The 20,657-nt window shown below is 41.5% G+C and overlaps 3 protein-coding genes across 3 annotated transcripts; 1 reads left to right on the top strand and 2 right to left on the bottom strand.

The window, feature by feature from the left end:
- Positions 1-463: 463 nt before the first annotated feature.
- gpx1b (glutathione peroxidase 1b) lies at positions 464-2,554 on the top strand. Its single transcript, XM_080025723.1, has 2 exons — positions 464-780; positions 1,928-2,554. Exons 1-2 carry the CDS (start codon positions 565-567, stop codon positions 2,276-2,278), a joined length of 567 nt encoding a protein of 188 aa, XP_079881849.1. The 5' UTR covers positions 464-564; the 3' UTR covers positions 2,279-2,554.
- Positions 2,555-4,780: 2,226 nt separating this feature from the next.
- Positions 4,781-16,586, bottom strand: usp4 (ubiquitin specific peptidase 4 (proto-oncogene)). Its single transcript, XM_080026667.1, has 22 exons — positions 16,397-16,586; positions 14,909-15,036; positions 14,660-14,790; positions 14,422-14,548; positions 14,130-14,275; positions 13,439-13,500; positions 13,110-13,262; positions 11,584-11,701; positions 11,243-11,416; positions 10,949-11,107; positions 10,068-10,292; positions 9,795-9,878; positions 9,588-9,682; positions 9,297-9,479; positions 8,396-8,652; positions 8,026-8,274; positions 7,831-7,901; positions 7,617-7,732; positions 7,366-7,515; positions 5,837-5,940; positions 5,378-5,466; positions 4,781-5,165 (listed from the first exon to the last, which is right to left on the bottom strand). Exons 1-22 carry the CDS (start codon positions 16,546-16,548, stop codon positions 5,043-5,045), a joined length of 3,096 nt encoding a protein of 1,031 aa, XP_079882793.1. The 5' UTR covers positions 16,549-16,586; the 3' UTR covers positions 4,781-5,042.
- A 423-nt stretch (positions 16,587-17,009) lies between these two features.
- emc3 (ER membrane protein complex subunit 3) lies at positions 17,010-20,657 on the bottom strand. Its single transcript, XM_080026855.1, has 9 exons — positions 20,428-20,657; positions 19,857-20,028; positions 19,691-19,748; positions 19,390-19,483; positions 18,880-18,984; positions 18,659-18,740; positions 18,459-18,538; positions 17,926-18,008; positions 17,010-17,843 (listed from the first exon to the last, which is right to left on the bottom strand). Exons 2-9 carry the CDS (start codon positions 20,009-20,011, stop codon positions 17,715-17,717), a joined length of 786 nt encoding a protein of 261 aa, XP_079882981.1. The 5' UTR covers positions 20,012-20,028; positions 20,428-20,657; the 3' UTR covers positions 17,010-17,714.

Genomic DNA, 20,657 nt, shown 5'->3' on the forward strand with positions numbered 1-20,657 from the left:
CTGTACCTGTCATGGACATACGGTGCATCTACACAGAAGAGTGTATGGTTGTTCGAGATGCTTCACTGCTGCATGCCACCTTCTTCGCCTCGCTTACAGTAGCCCCCCAGTTAGCCCCTTAACTAGCCTTTTTTTTAAACATTTCGAAATAAATGCCACAAATTAATAAACTGCACCTGCCTGCCACATAATAAGATAGCATTAGCTACAGTGCTGAGTGACTGAGTTACTAGATCTCAGATACAATCTCCCAGATATGTTCTCGGTTTCAATATAATGCAAAATGATTCAATACTAAATTCTGGAATTATATAATTTGTTGATCTTTAATAATTTTAAATAACTTTTTCATATTCAAGTTCTGACCGGTGCAGACAGTGAAACGCTCAAACCGGCCACCAAGCAAGACGCAGGGGGGTGAACTATCTTGACAGTTTAACACCAAAAACTCTTTGACATATGGCATATAACGTTGGTTCAATAATCTGAAGGAAGCAGTGCGTCTGTAGAAAACAAAGGAAATATTTTGACCCTTGAGAAAGACAGGACACAGAAAGCTCGAGAATGACTGCGAAATTTTACGACCTCACGGCCAAACTACTAACGGGAGAAACGTTTAATTTCTCTTCCCTGCAGGGCAAGGTTGTCCTCATTGAGAATGTGGCGTCTCTCTGAGGTACAACCACCAGGGATTACACCCAGATGAACGAGCTCCACGAGCGGTACGCCGGCAAGGGGCTCGTTATCCTGGGAGTGCCCTGCAACCAGTTCGGCCATCAGGTGAGGAAGAACGGGGTCTGCGTTTTTAGTGACTTTCAGGCAGACTGGGAAATGGGAATAATGTATTTTTCGTGTTGTTGGTTTTACTGCCACTGTGTTAGATTTGCCTATATTTTCCCTGAAATATCCCACTTTCCCAATAGGCTTTAAAGTTAGTAGGCCTATGCATTTATAACAAGCCTATTGATGGAAAAAAGTACAATTATTTTAATTATTGTAGGCTAGGCTATAGCCTACATTTAATTACACGCTGTATTCAGACGGAAGCAACTTCCTATGTTAGACTTGCTTTATACGTTTAACTCTTTTCCAAGTTCACTGCATGTTTTGGGTTTAGCTGTAGTCTCATATTTAGTCAACTTGTTGTAGATATATGCAGACAATAATCAAATTAAATTATTACATTATTTAGAAATGTGGTTGAACATATGATTTGAAATATAAAACCTGATATTCAAGGAAACGTTTATCACGTGAGTGACTTGCCCTGTGATTTCAATGAAGCATATAAGGAAACAGGACATCGTGGTAGAGTTGGTGCGATGCCAAACCCCTTGTTTTTTTTAGTTGTTCCATATAACCTAATAAACAGCTACTATATAATGTGTTATTGCCTATTATAGGATTATAGCCTACATGTTTTATTATTTATCCCAAAGTGTTAATAACAATATTAGCAACATATTGATTGATATATGGTCTGATCATTTACTCAGTAGTATCACATTATTTATAATCAATTCATTTTATTGTCCCAAACAATTTCAAACGTAGTCTTCTTCCTTATAGGTGCTACGAGGAACATTTAAATACTTGTGAAACGGTCTAATTGTTTCCTCTGATTATCAAAGATGATGTAATTTAACAGCAACAAGACCATCAGTGCAAAGAATGCAATTTCATCCTCATGGGTATGCTCACCCAGGAACAACAGCTGGCGTAGTAAAAACACTACAATTTTTGTCCAAAGGGGGGTGCAAGAATGAACACAAGCTGAAACTTCCTCGCAGCACCTTTTTATAGGCTACTGTCACAAAATTATAGACTTATTTGCCATGAATGATTCCCTCCTTTTTCTGAAACATTGTATGTAGACCTTCCACGGGACCTAAAATACTAACCTCTGATCAATCCCTCCCTGCTGCAGGAGAATTGCAAGAATGAGGAAATCCTTCTATCTCTGAAGCACATCCGTCCTGGCAATGGCTTTGAACCAAAGTTTCAGCTCCTGGAGAAGGCGGAGGTGAATGGAAAAGGCGCCCATCCCCTCTTTGAGTTCCTGAGGGAAAAGCTCCCGTTCCCCAGCGACGAGCCGGCCGCCCTGATGACCGACCCCAAGCTCATCACGTGGAGTCCAGTCTGCCGCAACGACGTGTCCTGGAACTTTGAGAAGTTTCTCATCGGACCAGACGGAGTGCCGTTCAAGCGCTACAGCAGAAGGTTCCTCACCAGCGACGTCGAGGGAGATATCAAGAAGCTCCTCAACCAGGCTAACTAACCAACCAACCAACCGTCCTCTTCCGTCCTACAACAGCTTCCACTTGCACCAGCATTAGCTTCTGACACCTGTGCTCACGTGTACCCGATGGCTGTGTTCCGTTTATTTTACTACATGAAGGCATCCTCTGAAACCAAGCTAAATGTGAGGGGGGTATCTGATGAAATGTAAAAAGGCGGATTGTTTTTCAGCTGCATTGGGTGCATGTCAAGCACAGCTGTGGTTTGTTGTACTCAAAATAACAAATAAATGTATTTTTTAAACATTTTAAATAAACGCTGCTTCTTTGTAATTATTTTAACCCTGAGGTGATCACACTGATGATTCTGTTTTCACATTCAAAACCCCAAATCAAAAGGCCAACTGTTAATAGAATTTAAAAAAATAACTTTATGATTTTTTTTTCTTTGTCACCTTGAAATTAAAAGGTTATGGTGGGTAAAAATATTCATTTAGAAAGGAGTGGGTTTGCAGTAATCATACGATCACTACCCGTGTGATGTTCAAGGGCCTGCAGCACCTTCCAGACGTAATATTGTAACCAGTCATCCTGAATGGTACGCCATTAAAGTTGCACCACCTGCAAATACATTTCAGTTATTTCACAATTCCTCTTGAAGTTGAGCCAGGCAATTTTGGTGTGGCGTTGAGTCAATATATTTTTTTGCGTGCAATTACTCCAAACAAACCACCCTGTTGAGGCTTCCAGACTTTATTGGACTTTTGAAATCAAATATTTCTCAGTTAAAAACAAATACTGTAGATATTGGCAATCAGTTAAATATGAGGACAAGATTTGATACACCTATTTTCAACAGTGTGGTTATTTACATCTCATTATTTTAGAATTTGACTTGCTCCCATGATTTAAAGGGGGAAGAAAACAAGAGTCACTGCATGTCATGGCAGCAGCTGAATTTTGTTTTCGGCTAAGTATCTAGGGTCACAGATGTGATATGAAGCTTTTCCTAAATGATTATATTTTGGTAGTCAACTTCGATCAATACAATAATGGCAGGACCAACTGGCAAAAAAAGGGCACTTGGAGGCCCTTTATATCAGCATGCTAAGTGCAGAATTAATGCCACAGAACAAGAACTATGGTAAATAGATCCATTATTTTGAGACACCTGCTGTTGCTTTGCTTCCTGGGATAACTGAGTGTCTGTAGAGAAACTCCATAAAGATGAAACAAAAGGGATTATTCTCTAATGCTACCCACAGACAGTTTTGTTGGTTTTGATCGACAGCTGAGTAGTGATCACTGTAGGAGAACAATTGGCTCTAAATGCCTTCCTTCAGTGGGAAAAATGCCTTCCTTCAGTGGGAAAAATGCTGTTAAGCTGGTCCTGTCCTGACCCGTCTGATGACACACGTAGATTGTTCCTTAGTGACAAGGAGCTACTTCAAGTTTCATGAATAAAGCACCACTTTTATTCTAGTTTATTTTGCGTCACTCTGTGTGCTTTGAAGATATCAAATAACATAGCCATTTCAATACAAAGCCGCGTTAATGTACAAGACTAATTAAGGACAAGCCATTGCGGGTGAGGCTAGGGGGTCCGATCAGGCGGCAATCAAAATATGCTTATAAGACACATTAAAATGATCTGGAAGTGTATGACAGACCATAACCCTTAATGCTAAAGGCCAAACCATACATTTATGTCATGTCTAGATATACCAGAGTAAAGGTAGATAATGTATTTTGCGGAGAATTCAAAGTGCCTCCTTTCTAGTCAGGTTGCAGGAATCAAAAGGCCGCTTTTGCACTGTGATTATTTAAAGGAAAGAAAAACATAAATTTGTCAGTAGGTTGAGACTCCTATCGTGAGTTAAGAGGTCCGAGAAATAGGAGAGTCCACACTGTGCATCAAAGAGCAAAGAATGATGGCTGAACAAGAGCAAGGTCGAGAGAGAGAGACAGAGAGAGAGAAAAAACCAAAAGCTTCTGCCAGAACGTCTGTCAAGGCGCAGCTCTTGAAACCTTTAAACAAGACATTCCCTGCCCTGCCCTCTGTGCTTTATTGCCACAGACTGGGGCCAGGCCCCTGAAGCAGAGCTGCCACAGCTAGTCTGCAGCAGTAGCAGGATCAGCCATCAGCGATCCACTCTACAGGTGGAAGAAATTCACAGGATTCTTTCAACAAGCATGGCATGTATTGATCTGTGTGCACATCACACTGTTAAAAGGTTGCATTTACCGCAGCACAGCAAGATTATCAGAGATAAATCTAGGCACAATGCCAGTATCCTGCTATTGTCTTAACAGTTGGTACATTTTTATCATAAATACCTTGGAACGCTTTGGTTGAAACAACATTTGCATTTGGCTTTTTTTTTCTTCTTTCTTTAATATATATATTTCTGACTGTTGTGGGCAACAGAAACATTTGTTAATCTACGCATTTCAGGGCACTTCTAACATTCTGTTCATCCAGTGAGAGGATCTATATCCATTTATGCTCCTCTGTAGTTCCCCACTAGCAAACTATGTTCAGGAAATCAGTTGGCCACCCGTTGCAGAAAGGAGGTGCCTCGGGATCACTCTTCTGACAAGGCTGTTGGCTCTAGTTGACAATATATATGAGACACAAAATCAAAAATAAAAAGACGGGGGGAAATGGGGGTCGGGGTTAATAATGTTAAGTCTGTGGAGTCCTCTGTCACTAAAATAGCATTATGTGTGCGTCCGAGAGTGTCTTTATTTGCCGTATGTGTGTGTTCAGTGCGTGTCCCCGTTGCATCGGGGTGGGGGGGCTCCTCAGTTTGTGTCCATGTGGTCATCGGCTGCTTCTGGGGCTCCGCCCATGGACGCCGAAGGCTGAGGTTTGGAGGGCGCCTCCTCCTCTCTGCGCTGATAGAACAGCACGTAGGCTGCTTTAGTCTGCAAGGGAACCACATGGATAGGGTTACACTTCAAAACCACAGGGACACTGGAAACCAAGGAAAGAAACCCAAGAAGGCTAAAGTGTCCATCTTCATCAAACATCAGTCAACAGGTCAAATAACAAAATACAACAAATACTAAATACGGCCTTTCTGATGGTTTTCAACTACAGGATACAGATGTATGAAGACGTTGGAGCCAAAACTCACCACAATCTGGTCCTCCGAGGCAGAGGAGACACTGCTGTCATCAAAGTAATACCACTTTCCATCCACTTTGTTCTTGCCATAGGCTGTGTCTGTTAGACAAAAGGGAAAGCAGTGTTAACCATCAACTAATCCAGGTCATGCGTTTACCAGGGAAGAGATAAAAAAAAATGTCAGACCAGTTCACTGTGAATGGACAGAGCAAATAAGAGAAAAAAAGAAGAAAAGTCAACAGAGAACAAAGACGTGTGAAAGGCCGTGTTCTAATGCAACTGATAGCGGTGTCCATGGAGAAACACTGGTCGTTCAGCACTCTGTTTGGCACAAGAGTGGGACTGAAAATAAAATGACTAAAATGTTATAAATCGGTTTATAAGCGCTCTTCATGATGTGCTGATGTGGAGGGATGGTGAATTCAGGTTATAAAAGACAAGACGAGAAGAAAAATTAACAGTGACTTACAGTGACCGCCTCCCATTCCTCCATAGTGGTTTGACACGGCGACGAGGTCGTATACATAGGAGCCGGCCTTAGGGTCGCACACAAACTCGGACATGTCCAGGTCCCTGAAAAAGAATATATCACCAGTCACAGTGGGGGAAAATGGCATTGGCACCACATTGAAACAGACTTATTAAACACATAATCAACCAGAAAGATAAAAGCAATATTCTCTTGTCATCACTTTCAATGTTAAACACAAAGAATATGAGCCTGCTGTATGTTAAAGCCAGCCATAATGAGCATAATGAGCATGAGTCAGTAACGCTTTTCTCTGCTTCCTGGTTTCTATCGCATCAAGTTCCTGAAGATGGGTGAGTGTGTGTTGCACACGCAGCGCCAACAGGGAAACAGGTTCCAGTTAGACCAAATGATCCTGAGGCAACTTCTCTTTTTAACTAACACAGTGGACATTTTGTACTGTGGCAATCGAGAGCTACTGGAAGGTTAATGACTCACCAAGGGTTGAAGGGTTACTCTCAAAGCTCTATTATTACACAACCACAGATAGATAAAGACAGTAGGAGGGACACAGGTGGAATTGTTCTAGAGTATGATGTCAGCTCTCTGACAAAAATCACTTTCTTGTAAGTAAAAAAAAAAAAAAAAAAAAAAAGAAGCATTTCCTCAATCTTCGAATCATTATTCCATGACTACAGCTCATGGCTCAGCACCACTACAACTGATGCAGTAGTGTTTCTCAGTTCCTTGACTCTTACATGCTTTAAAAAAAAAAATCAAATAACTCTGGGGAAGAATTGAGAGAAATGCTGTTTCAATCTTTAGATGAAAGATATAGAAGCAAAGTGTTATACATTTTTAAGGATTCATTTCTCGTATTTGGTATTTTCATAATGCTGAGAAGGATAAAATGTTAAGCTTACAATAAATAAAAAAAGCTATTCAGATGGGGGTTTTAATTATTTTGCCTGGTCAGAGTGTGTAATATATGAGTGTTTTGGCGTCATCTGGTGGTGTAAATTCTAGACTGAAACACTCCTTCTCTACCCTTTCCGTTCGAATAATTTACAGAAGCTACAATAGCCTTCAAGGACAAGAGCTAGATACTTAGGGCATCATCCACCACTGCTTCAAGTCTTTCTAGTGATGAGGTGAAGGTGTATTTAGTTATTCTATAGTACTTATTCTTCGTCTTCTAACAAGTGCATTTCCTACAGACACCCACTATAAATAAAAATGCGTAAGGCCTTTAAGTTTGTCCTGTTTGTGCTGCTATAAAAGCATGGTGAAGCAACATGGCAGTGAGTCAGACTCCTATGTACAGTAGATATGAAACACTCATTCTAAAGGTAATACATTTTTTTTTTTTTTCAAGCGATTATACACTAATTGAAACACACTACAACTTCAACGACAGTGCAAGTATGATAACTGACATGTTAAACTAACAAACAGACAACAATGCCCTTTTCTTTCTTTTTTTCCCAGAAACCCTTCAATGAAAACATTAGACTAAACTTCCTCCATACCTGATGGGAAAGTCCACGACTGTGTCCAGCTTGTCCCTCCAACAGCGGTTGTAGGAGAAACGCTTTAAGTGAACCACCAGAATGCGAGGCAGCGACCACAAGTCAAACTTTTTTGTGGCCTGTTGGTGCTTCTTACACGTTGGACAATACCTGCATGAAAAAAGTAAAAAATTATATATATTATATTCATAAGAAAGTGATAAAAGTGGAGGTTTTTGAAAGAGATTGAAGCTGCAGTGGTGAACACTTACCACGGGTCGTGTTCTCCGAGCGTCTCCATGGTGGTGAAGAGCTCGGTGCATTCCCTCAGAGCCACGGTGGCCTTCTTCTTTTGGGCCTGGAGCATGCTCTCGTGCTTCTCGTAGGCCTAAGCACAACGTTCATACACAAATATTAAAAAAGTCTTGTTTGCTATTATCCTGTCACGAGATCATGTTCCTGATGAATATTATAACCCCCACTGACCTCAGCTTCCTGTTCATCGTAACACTGCTTCTTTGACTCTGTGTCCCAGTCGATGGCCACCGTGGAATGTGCTGCAGAGAAGGAGAAGGGGTGGGAGATGGGAAATGTCAACAATCAGTCGCTTTGAAAAAAAAAGAAAAGAAAATAAAAGTAAACTACTGATGCGATTGGAAGTGTTGAAAGAGGCCCACTGACGATTGAGTTTGAGGACATTTCCGTCACAAGGCAGCGGGCTGATGTTGGCTGTTCCGTAGGAGTTGACGATGCTGAAGGTGAAGAGCTTGGCTGGCGAGGAGGAGGAGGAGGAGGAGGAGGAGCACTGCTTGACCACCGCGTCGCCTTTAGAACCGTTCTCCAAGTCGGACGTCTCCTCTTCCTCGTCTTCCGACTGGCCGTTCTCCGCTGCCTCTGGACTCACCTGGTGGTCCATGGCCTCCTCTTCAGCTGAAACAAGACACAGAAAAAAAAAACACTTTTGAGTTGTTTGGGTTCACTGATCAACGTTTGCCTTGACATCCATTTTTTTTTTTTCATCTGGTGAGCGATTAATGTTAGCGGTGCTTACCATCATACAGCCCGTTGGTTTCATTGCAGGCCCCTGAGTGGTTGCTGCCGTTACTGGAGCTGGCGCTGCAGGAGGCTCCGTCTGAGCGGGGGCTGCCACAGCCGCCCAGGCTGGCGTTGTGGCCAGACGATGTGGAACATTCCGGGGCCTGGCTGCAGCTGGCAACGGTCGCCGAGGCCGAGGCAGATGTTGATGCCGTTGCAGAGGCCGACGCCCTGCTTTCACCATTAGGGCTCTGGGATTGTCTTACGTAACGTCTGCAACAGGGGAACAGCGGATACTAGGTTAACAGCAGCAGATGCAGTACTAATATAACTTTGTAATTATTATGACTGGGTTCAGTAACATTACTAGGCATTTCAATACATGTTTAAATAGGTAATTTATGGTCATTTAAAATTATATTAAGCACATTAATAATGGTTCCCGGTGTGACAAATACACTCCCAAAGTATGAAGAAGAAAAAACAACCCTCTCTTTTTTCTCCGACTCTACCTTTCTGAAAAACCTGTGTTCAGAAACCCCAGCCCTACTCCCCCTCGTTACCAGCCTAACTTAGCCCTACCTCCACCTGTGATAAGCATACCCCCCAGATACTCCAAAGTGCTAATCAGAGCAGACTGGGTTTTATGGAATGCATTTCAGAATTGCAATGGCACTGTGAGAAATACAAAAGGTTTTTGTTGGACAAACAATACACAATTAAAACAGTTGAAACCCAAATTGATTTTTGAACCAGAAAATCAGCATAATGTGCCCTTTAAAAATAAACGGGTGTTCTCAGAAGACTTTACATGACGTTAACCCTGGTTTTGTTTCCCCCCCAATTCTTAAAACTCTTATTTCTTCACACTGTAACTGCACTGATATGCAGGTGCCATCCACACAGGAGGTCCTTACCCAATCCTCTCTAGGATCTTGTCATAAAGAATGTCCGCGGTGAGGTTGTGTCTGGGCACGGTGATGAGTAAAGGCTGGCCAAACAGCATGGTGCTTGTGGAGCTTCCAGTATGCTTGGAGTGGCGCTCCCTGAAATACACAGGCAGGTTCATCCGCTCACTGTTCTCTTCTTGCACCTCATACCTGGAAAAGTAAGCACCCACCCAAACAAACAGACACGTCAAACACACCTAGTATTAAAAAAGCGAACACACGTGACTATCATAAGACAACTTCGTCAACAAGACTCACACAAAGATGTCATCTTTATCCATGATTTGGTTGAGGCCATCGTCCCGCCTGTAGACTTTATGGAACCTGTGATTGTAAACGTCGGCCACCACCATCTAGAAAGACAAGAGGATGGGCAAAGAGTATATAGTAATATAATAGAATATTTCCATTTCAACCAAGAACGCTTGACTTTGTTTTGGTGGTGTAAAAAGGAAAAGTTCTCACATTTTCTGGAGGGAATCCACATTGTTTGGACAAGGCGCTGCACAGGTCAGTCACTGTACCCAGTTTGGGGACCACCACTCGATACTGTAAACGGAAAAAAAATTATTGAGATTTTCAAAGTCAGTGAATCTATTAATCAAATGCTGGAGATTTCTGAAATGGTCGATTGCTAGTAGAAAGCCAGCTGTTTCTAGATAGAGGAATGCTATTATAAAGTGAGTTGAGAACTTGGGATTGATTAATATGGATCTCTGGAGTTTCAGTCTAGCTCACCTGTGTGGGTTTGGACTGTGAGTCTGACCGCACTAGGAACACCTCCATAGTGCGGTCCTTCTTCATGGGCAGAGGCAGTGTGAGGTAGCAGAATGGGTCGAAGGTTACAGACACCATGGAGCACTCGGGGCACACCAAGGTGGATTTGAAGAGGCCGTGGAAGATATCCACTATGATGGAGTCATTGCGCAAGCGGTGGTTCGTCCAGGCTTCCTTGGCAACAATCTGGAATTCCAGAACAGGGGGGAACAAATATTTAGATGCCTATTTTAAAACCAACAAAAACAAAGTGTGCAACTTGACACTGTAAGGTCATTCTTATAAACCTTCTGCTGTGCCATTGGTTTAAAACCGTGTCACACATACTGTAAGTCGTTGAAGCTCAGGCAATTTTAGAGATTTAAAAAGGTGGAGTCAGTGATTCTGATTCAAACGCTTGTCGTCAAAATCACTTTGTGTCAAAATCAGTGACTATCTCCTCACAAACTTCTACTCTACCTGTCCATACTGTGTGTCCTCTGCTAATACACAACCTAGGCTCTGTAAACTGCTATGTTAACAAAGGATATGTAAATAAAAGGGGCCCAACGCAGCAAGCAACATGCCTAGGCTTTGTATTGGGTGTATTTTCAGTGCACAGAAAAGTTGCGGACAGGTAGCGGATTGTGAGGAGAGATTCACTGATTTGACAAAAAGTGATTTCTACAACTAGCGTTCTCCAGATTGGCTGACTCCACCTGTAAAGCTGAATATAATTTCTTATCAAATCAAAACAACACAGGAGTTCATTGAATATAGATATTCAAGGTTGTCGTCATAATCCAGCGTCAGACTCCTTAAAAGCTACACAAGTCTTGTTTTTAATGCTGGTGCCGTGGTACCTCATCCGGGCGGCCCTCTGCGTCCTTCAGGGCCAGATAAGGCTTCTTCTTGACACGGTTGAGATCTTCGTGGAGCCCGTCTAGTAGGAAGGCCAGCAGCTCCTGTGAGTCCTGCTGTTGGTAGCCTGAAAACTGAGGGGCAAAGCGTCCCACCTGGGTCTGGACACACACACACACACACAACAAAGGCAAAGAGTTCGTTATGATGATTACCGATTGGATAATTTTTGCATGTGCACCAATTCACTTGAGATGAAAAAAAAAATAATGTAAAAGTTGTTGACGCGAACTCACTTTGAAGGTTCGTGGGGCCACGTAGCTGCTGCGGCTCAGCCACATCTGCTTTACCAGATCGGCGTAGGCCTCGGCTATCTCGCCCCTCATTCCCAGGGGATTCTCTCGGTTGATCTCGGCCTCATACTGGTCTTCCAGGAAGTAGTCTGTGAGGAAAGATGCATTGCTCAGGCACTGCAAGAAGGAAAAAAAATGTAAACGAAGAAGAAGAAGAAGAAGAAGAAGAAGAAGAAGAAGATGAAATGGATTGGGTGAAAATAATATTCCCAAAGACATGGCAAATGACTTTCGCTGAAGAGAAGTTGGCACACTACAGTATCTTTAATGTGTTTTTTTTTTACCTGGAGGGCAGAGTTCATGAAGCATGTGTTTCCCAAATTACTGAGACCACACAAGCCAGGCTGTGACTGGGAATCTCTGTAGTTGTAGGAGGAGCTGTATGAATTGTAGCCCCCCAATCTGTTGGGAGGAGTAGATCATCTGTTACTGAAGGTAACTAGAGACACTGCGCTGTGATGAAACCCATGTTCAAACACAACGTTTTAAAATCATGCGTGGATCAAATATCAAGATTGACATCACACAACACTACATCAAGAGATCACGTTAACCAGTTAGTATATACCTATATGAATTTCACCATATCGGTACTGATTTCAGATGTCCTTTCTTATATTTTCTGTACATTTATGCAATGCCTCGTTTTCCAACTACACAAGCAAGGTTAGGTTAGTAGTAGTGATAATGTTTGACAAATCTTGTGCTGAACTTAACAGGAGCAGACATCTTTCTCGGTAAATACCACATTTTCTATTATGTCCGCATACATCGACGCCGTAAAGGCGATTAAAATATTACAAGCTCCCTTTAAGAAACATAACAAGTCTACAGTCTCTAAATGGAATGAATACAATCTAAGGCATTGGATGTAGCAACATTTACTCAACAACTAGTAACTGACTTACTGCATGTTCTTATTTAAATCAAACTCCATTCAATTTCACTAAACAGTTTAGTAAAATTGTATGGACTTTATTTGCTGTTTAAAACAGCAAATTAACTTCTAATCCTAATACGCTTTAGTCAGCAAGGGACTGCTGTACAGTTACAGTGTGTTCTTTTATCATATTTTCCTCTACAGTCACTACGATTAAACCTATGCAGATACCACTACTAGGGTGTATCTTGTTTGTCTGGGGCACACAGTGAGTGTTTGGAAAGCAAACAAAACACATGCAAGTCAAAACTAATTTACAAATGAAAGCAGAAGTAGCATTAGATTAAAAGATATGATGTTATGTGAAGAGGAAGAGTACATAGTGTTCATTCCGAGTTGTGTAAAAAGGGAAGGATTCTTTGACATCATGCTCTGATGAAAAGAGTGTCTAGGGACTGAACCCACTAATGCACTGATTCAATAAATGTCTTAATGAGGGAGGGGCGTCAGAGAACTCCAACACACCTGCATTAGATCAATGTGCAAGCCTTTTTTTCTGTTAGATTATAAAGTCTCATCATAACATACAATGAGTATTTGGAGTTGGAACAGCAAGAGCCGAGGAAGTAACTGGTACACAACACAAATATAATAAGTTAGGCTAGGTAGGTAAAAGCCCCAGGAGAGGTAAAGGACTGCTAGGTGGGGGGTTGGAGGGAGAAAGAGAATAACTCTTGGGGCGCCCTTAGCTCAGTTGGTAGGGCGTCCCCCCGGGCCTCGGCCAGCAGCAGACCCGGGTTCGATTCCCGCCCACGGTCGTTCTCTGCATGTCACTCCCCTCTCTGCCCCATTTCACCTGTCTCTTCACACTATCAAAGCATAAAAATGCCAAAAAATATCCTTAAAAAAAAGAAAGATAATAAATCTTGCCTGTTGCCTCCAGAAGTGGTGCTGTTGTTAAGTGTATAGCCAGGGCTACAGCTGTTCTCTCCATTGGTTGCTGTTGAGGAGATGCTGGCGGCTGCCGAGTTAGAGGAGAGTTTTGGGGAGGTAGTGAAATTCCTCGATGGTGTTGTACTGGATCTGAAGAGCAAGAGCAAAAAACAAGGTTTTAGATGAGCATAACAATGTACCTCAAACTTTCAATACAACTTGGATATACAGCATAGTGATTTTTTTTTTTTACAGCTACATGCTAAGATACAATGTATATCCTTTTTCCTTAATGACAAAACATAAAGGACTGGGCAATTGCTTACTTTGGATGGGAGGCTTGTCTGGGCCACGTGCCATCCTCATTCTTCCGCTCGATCACAAGCACCTGTGTCAAAAATATACGCTGAATCAAAGCCAAGATCAATCCACCTTCATGTCAGAGCTATCATGTCTCGCGCTGCGGCCAAGTTGTAGCAGCTGCAGGTGCGTCTGTCAACTGCTCTATGTGAGATTAGTCTGTTTATGACCATTTAGTTTAGCATTTCTAGGCAAGAGCTGCTGTGACAAATCGAAACTTTCTTTCATTGCAAGTCTTGGGAGTACGGGCACCACATATACGGGAACAACAACTGCACAGTTTAATGTGGTGCAATATAATGGTTTTGGAATTTAGAACTTCAAAAGGGAACACAGAATATTTGTAATACTTTAAATTACCCTCGCAATGCTACACCAGCACAATTTTTTTTTTATCACACCTGACTTTTCTGACACTGTCTAAACAAGAAGTACACACCACAACCATAACAATGTATGTCATATTCCAGAACGTTTGTGTTGTATAGCATTAAACTACCAGATGTTCCTGTTATTTGGTACAATGTGTGTGGATGATTTATGTATGCACAGGGAGTAGCATTGCGCTAACAAGGCTGTGGTGTTCTTCAAAAGAAATGAGGAAGAGACTGTTATCAGTGATGTGAAGGTTATTTGAATAACACAGCTCTGCGCTACCTGCCCCTGGAACAGACCAGCATCCTGCACCGTGCTGTCTGGCTTGTTCAGCTGCTCGTAGGTGTTGCTCATGTACTTGTTCCAGAGCCGCGTCTCCTTCTCACATGGGATGTTGAACAGCGTCCTCATGTCCTTTTCTATAGCATCTAGAAAGAGAGAATTTTGCAAGACTTGCTTATATTTCCAGCTTAGTTTATACATAAACAACATTGCAATGACCAACCTCTTAGAGATGTTTTTCAAGTGTGTATTTTGGTATTTTGATTGCATAGTCAAATCTATCGACCGTTACCTATAGTATCAGCTTTACTGAAGTGACGGGTGACCACATTGTCCATGTTGTCATTCTCGCACAATTTCAGCTCCAGCAAATAGACCTCCACCTTACAGTGCTTGACAAACATGCCGTGTTCCACGACCTGGAGAAGAAAAGAAACATTTAAGAGCCCGATCCAAAGCTGAGTGATCACCGTAAAAAAGACTTGTATAAATAAAATAGAAGATTTATTTTTTCCCTCAAACAGCTTTACCTTCCTGACAATGGGCCTCTGGCAATCGAGGCAGCAGTACCAGCCGACAAGCTTATTCCATGCCTCAGTGGGTACCAGCACATAGTCCAGCTCGTCTATAAGGTGCTCTTTCAGGGCCTGAGTCTCCTGGTCTTGAAAAACAAGAAGAAGAAAAAAAGAATCATGACTATGGGATGAAAAATAACAGCTCATCTCATCTCTTAGTGGGATTTGTGTTATTCTATATTTTTTTAAATATGACAATTTTACCTGAGAACAGCCCAGAGTTATCAATTGGTCCTGGATAGAGGGTACGTTCGCCAACATTGTACATGTCCCAGCTGTCAAATCCCACAAACTTCTTCCATTGTTTGAACCACCGGCTGTCTATTAGATACCTGGAAACACATTAGACGGGCGGCAACAGTTAATGACAACAAGCATATCACACTTCTAAAGACATTTTATTGTTTACCCTGAACCTTTGGAGACTTGTATTCACAATGTTTTGGTCAGCTCAAATGTTTATGATATCCAGCAAGGACAGAAAGCGGTCAAGAGATTTACCAACGCATGGCATTCAGAGAGAGACAAACTGCACTCAGCCTTATGCCAAGCCCAAACATTATGCAACACCAAACAGCCATGGCAATTGCAGATAAAGCAACACCAAGCTAGTTTGACTTAATCTCATCCCAAGCGAGAATCCCCTTTAGTTAATAGGCTTTTTGACAAGTGTTCACATGGTAAGATGTTGGGTCAAGTTCATGTTGTGTGTGTGTGTGTGTGTAAACTCTGTCAGGATGATTGCTACAGTCCAAAGAAGGAGGTGTCTTCTTCATAGTATGGTGTGTATGACGTTTGCCCTTTAACCTGAGCTCAATTTCTCCAAGATATGCAACAGCATGAATAATGTTTGTAAATTATCATAAATAAAGCCTTTTGGATAGGAGTCCTCTTCTAACCACAACAACTCAAAAACCATAATTAAGAACATGTTGAATGAGTAGTCGACAAACATTAGAAATGTGCCAGCACGCTATTCCCTTGGTTCTACTTTCCATCAACAATAAAGGCATATGGAATTCTTGCTAATCTGACATGGATCTGTTGAAATATTCAATCGCTGATGTGTGCGGCTGCTTTAATACATCTGGGAGCACTATGCCCGGGCCTGGAGGGTCTTCATGATCTGAAACAATGTAGGCTAACTAACACGGTTTGCTGGTTAAGAAACTTGTTTGTCAACTTCAACTGGCGTGGCATTACGCCGCCGCATACAATTCCTGTCAACGGGCCGATTTCAATGTTGATCACTTGTTATCAAGCGACAAGCCGGTTTGACTGGCAGGGAAACCCACCATCTGAATCCAGGGCCTATTATACCAGCCGACTAGCCACTACCTCGACCAAAGACGCCTAAACGAATCACAAATTTCAGGCATTAACGTTTAAGTGTAGGACAAATGGGCCGGTTAGCAACCAATGGTAATTTGCTTGTTTACAACCACCGTTATTAGCAGTTACTCCAGTGGACCCTCTTAACAGATAAATACTAAAGTCGGGATGGATAGCAGCTAGCGTGCTAACTGGTTAAATAGTAGCTGGCCAAAACATCGGTAGCACTGTAGCTTTCGATTTCAGACTATCGGTTTCGTTAGCATGCTAGCATTATCAGGCTAGCATTTCCTGTTACTCGCGAGCTAACGTTAGCTAGCTTGAAACACCCAGCTAACGTTGGCCATTGGCGATTCTTACCATTCGTCGCCCTTTCTTAGTGTCGTTTTTAAAAGCGAGCCAATAGTCTGTTTTTGACTTTCGGTTGAAGGGGTTGGCATTTGTGCAGCAACCGGCTCCGAGTCGGAGTCTGCCGCGCCACCCGACTCGGGTCCGCCTCCCTCGGCCATCATGCAGTGAGTGTGCCGGTATCGTGAACGCGCTGATGGAAGAAGAGACGCGCATCAGCCGAGCGTCCCAGCACTGCTCATGGGTAACAATTCTTCTCTTCCACTTCGGTCAGGACCACAGCGTAGGTCGAGAGCTGCTCTTCCATCACCACCACCAGTACAGCCAGTCACATGATCGCCACATACTAAGTGGCAAAGTGCTCTAGGCCACTAGTATCATAGATACTAGTGGCCTAGTATCATATATATATGACTAGTATACCAAAAGAGATACTTTACCAAAACATCCGGTCAGTAATGTTATGACATCATAGCGATCTATTTGGGCATCAACAAACCCAACAAACCTCATCACTGAATTCCACTTTGCAAACTGTGCCGGCTGATTTAATCATTTCAAATTACTCGGTTTACTTGTTTGTATGTTTGTTTTAAATTAAAAAAAACAAAACCAGGTATTTAGTCAAAACAGGCTTTATGCTGTACAAAACAGAGGGGAGTTACATTACAAAATAAATCATCTACATAATTAACAACAACACAAGATTGCAATCACACAAACATACAGTGTTATCTGCCAACAACTAACCAGTTCTGGGTCTGTTTCCGATATTAGGCAGTTGACACTAAACAATTGATCTAAAAATGGATTAATTAAAAAGTTGAATGAAATAATAATCACTCAATCCTGTAAAATGGTACGTTCTATTTTTCTTAACCATGATGATACATATGAAAATTGAAACAGGTAGTCTAGCTGGGCATACCATGAGAAAAAAAAACTAGGTAGTTCACATTCTATTACCTATGGCATTATGATTGAATACAGTTGCAAGCTAAAAATGAATGCATTCAAATAAGCAAAACAACACTTTTTCAAATTTCTCCCAGATATCTCCTTGCCTCAAAAGGTGAAACCAAGCAGTGCTATGCTAATGTGCATGAGACAGCATCAGAACCAGCGTTATCATTTCAAATGGTTTTATGGACAGGAATGGAAAAGGTAATACATGTGAAAGCACAAGGACCACAAATAGACAAATGTAAACTTTTGCAGAACATGAAAGGATTTGTCCCATATCTGTGTGTGGTCTTAACCAAAAACAAAAGAAATCCCTGCAATGATGAAAATTCAAATATGAAGGCTCCGAGTTGAAGTGAACCGGGCATCAGAAGATACCAGTTGGCAGCTCTTTGCTAAAAAAGCCGTCAAAGTCCAGCTCTCTGCTCATCAGATCCTCCTCTACACTCTCCAGCGCCCACTGATGGTCGGTCAGCTCCAGTGCCTCCCACTCCCCCTGAAATCAAGGGACACATGGACAACTGAAGTGAGCAAAAGCCCACCCTCGTTAATAAATGTGCTGAGACTACTGTACGTACCTTGAAAGCTTTGTTTGTATCTGCAGGCATGGCCATGGCAGCACCACTCATCTGGTCCTGCATGATCCTCGACTGATCTGCACCTGTGGGGGATTGACCAAAAAAAATATGTATTTGAATGCAAAACCCTGTTTCACTATAAAATAAGGCATTACAGAAATTCACCATAATCGCTGGCTTAACTCAAACTATAAAGCTTCATTGGTTGATAAGCATTGGCATGGATTCATGTAGAACTAAAGCTTAAAGTTAAATAATTTTTAAATTTTAGATTGTGTGTGATTGGAATCAGATGTTGTATTCATGTTCCTATTTCTCTTTCGCACACTGATTATGAAAATGACTTTATTAAAATGAAGAGCTACATTTTAATTGAAAGAAAAAAATATATCAAATAACTACTTGTATGAGAGGTTTGCTTTTAGTGTTAAACATTGTTTGAATCAGCACAAGTAGATAAATAATTTAAGTATTCAACTTGTTAGCAATACAAAAACATTCATAATGACAGTCAGAGAATTAGCTCAAATTACCGTTATCTTGGCCTAGAATTAATGAGTACATGCTTCGTAGTCCAAACACGTTCAAGAAATACCATGACGCCGAGCTCACCCTAGATGACGCACACACACAAACAAACAAACAGAATAAATGAGAAGATCACACACTTGCTTAAGCATTTTGAGACCAATTGATACATTATATATCTACAGATCTTGTTTTATTAATTTACCAAGAGGCGTCCAGTGAGAGCAGCTCTATTCCTTGCTGAAGCATGGGCTTGAAGCGCAGAGTGAGAGGGAAGGGAACCTTAGCTGTGGGAAATAGACCACAGAAAGAAACAAACAATGTCTTATATGTTGGCAAGACAAATTCAAAATATTTTTGTTGTTGTTGTGAAAGCCATATTCTGCACCACGAGCTGCACATTTTGTAAGAGAGCTAAATCGTTACTTGTCACAAATCCTGAAAAGGTCCAGTTGATCCAGCCTCCGATGAGAATCATGGGAAGCACGTTGGTGACGTTTCCCTTCATCATGTCTGTCAGCATGCTGGGATCTGCAAAAAAAAAAAGATGCTGTGTGCCACAAAATGCACTCAATAAATGTCTTGTTAGTAAGTAGTGTTTTTGGTTTTGTTCAGGGAGTTTGCTGTTCTATAAAAAAAGTAAATGTGTTTAGTTATATTTACGGCAAGAGAAAAAATAAGTTCAGTTAAGGTGATGTACTGCGGGTGAAGAAAATACATTGTTATTATTATTCAGGTTTTTAATCTAACTACTATTCTGCTTTGAGTTGGCCAAAGGGAAGCATTTCAGCCAAATAAAAAAAGACTACATTCAAAATATTACTATTTTATCTAATTGTTTGTGTGGGCTTCTTTGTGAAGGGTCACTGTGGTTTAAAACATTGAAGATCGCATCATCATATCCTGTCTTACTGGTAAATTCCGGAAAAGGATTACCTGTCATTGGAGATGGTGGAACCACCTTTCTTTTGGTCTTCTTGAAAAACCCATCTTCTTGATTATTGAAGTAGAACTTCCTCATCAAAAAAGACTAAAACAAAGAAAACAATTACAGTACGATAACATAGTCTTACACATAGTTCTGAAATTGAATGCATAGACCAGCAGTTTTGAGTGGAATGTGTATTTTAATTATGATATTTTTTCATGTGAACATCACTTTGAGAAGGTGACAGGGGAGAAGCCATCTGATGAGGAATCATAAGTATGAAAAAATATTAAACAAAAGAATCCCAACCTGTTTTGGAATGTATTTTCCATTCTCTCTGAGAATTCTGCTCCGGATAAGAACCTGGCTGGATTTTCAACAAAAAAAGAAAAAGAGCAGCACACATTAATACTAATTAAATGCAAGCTTTTTATATTCGACATCTGATACACCTCACATTGAAATATTACTTTACCTGTCAGAAACTTGTTCTAGCGTCAACTTCTTGTCACTTTGAAGAAGAATGGACACATAATGACGTATCACCCCGACGAGAAAGGTGATGAAGACAATGGGCAGCACCACCCAGAGTCGGATGTTGGAGTCCAACAGAAGCTCCGGCTCTGCCATCCAGACTGATAGCTTAGCTGAAGTGCCAAGAGAGAGAAAGAGATAAACACTTTCAGTATAGCAGGCACGTTAAACACCTTTGGGTTCGTCTCAAATATGGAAGTAACGTTCTAACTGAAGTGAGGCCTGCTGATTGTAATAGTCTGATATGACAAAGAAACGGCTTGTCAAGCTATGCCTGAGACTGTCAAGTGCATACATGGGTTGTCAGTCCATGTAGTTAGCTAGCCATCATCGTTGAGGTGACGTTAATATTAGGTATCAAACTAGCTAACAAGCTAACATAAGCTCCACTTACTCAAGTGTTAACGACCTGTTTTTCAGTAAACCAGTAGCAATAATGTATTACAAAAACGCTTCCATCGACTAAGCTTACGCTAATGGTTGGCTAATGTTAACGTTAGCCAGTGGGCTACCTTCTTCCTGAAGCTCGGGGTCACAGTTGGAAGGAGCAGGCGAGTCGTTTTAGCCAAATTGCAGTGATTTTTTTCTCAGCCGTGAAAAGCCACAACCCATGCACGATGTGAGGTAGTTGAATGAATAAAATACGATATTTAACAGTAGGCATCTGCTGCTTCGGCCATCGTTGTTAGCCCCAGTGATAAGAGCATCAGCAGATCTGTGCGTTTGCAGCTCATCCGCATCA

The sequence above is a fragment of the Ammodytes marinus genome (genome assembly GCF_949987685.1).
Source record: "Ammodytes marinus genome assembly, chromosome: 4".
NCBI lineage: Eukaryota > Metazoa > Chordata > Actinopteri > Uranoscopiformes > Ammodytidae > Ammodytes > Ammodytes marinus.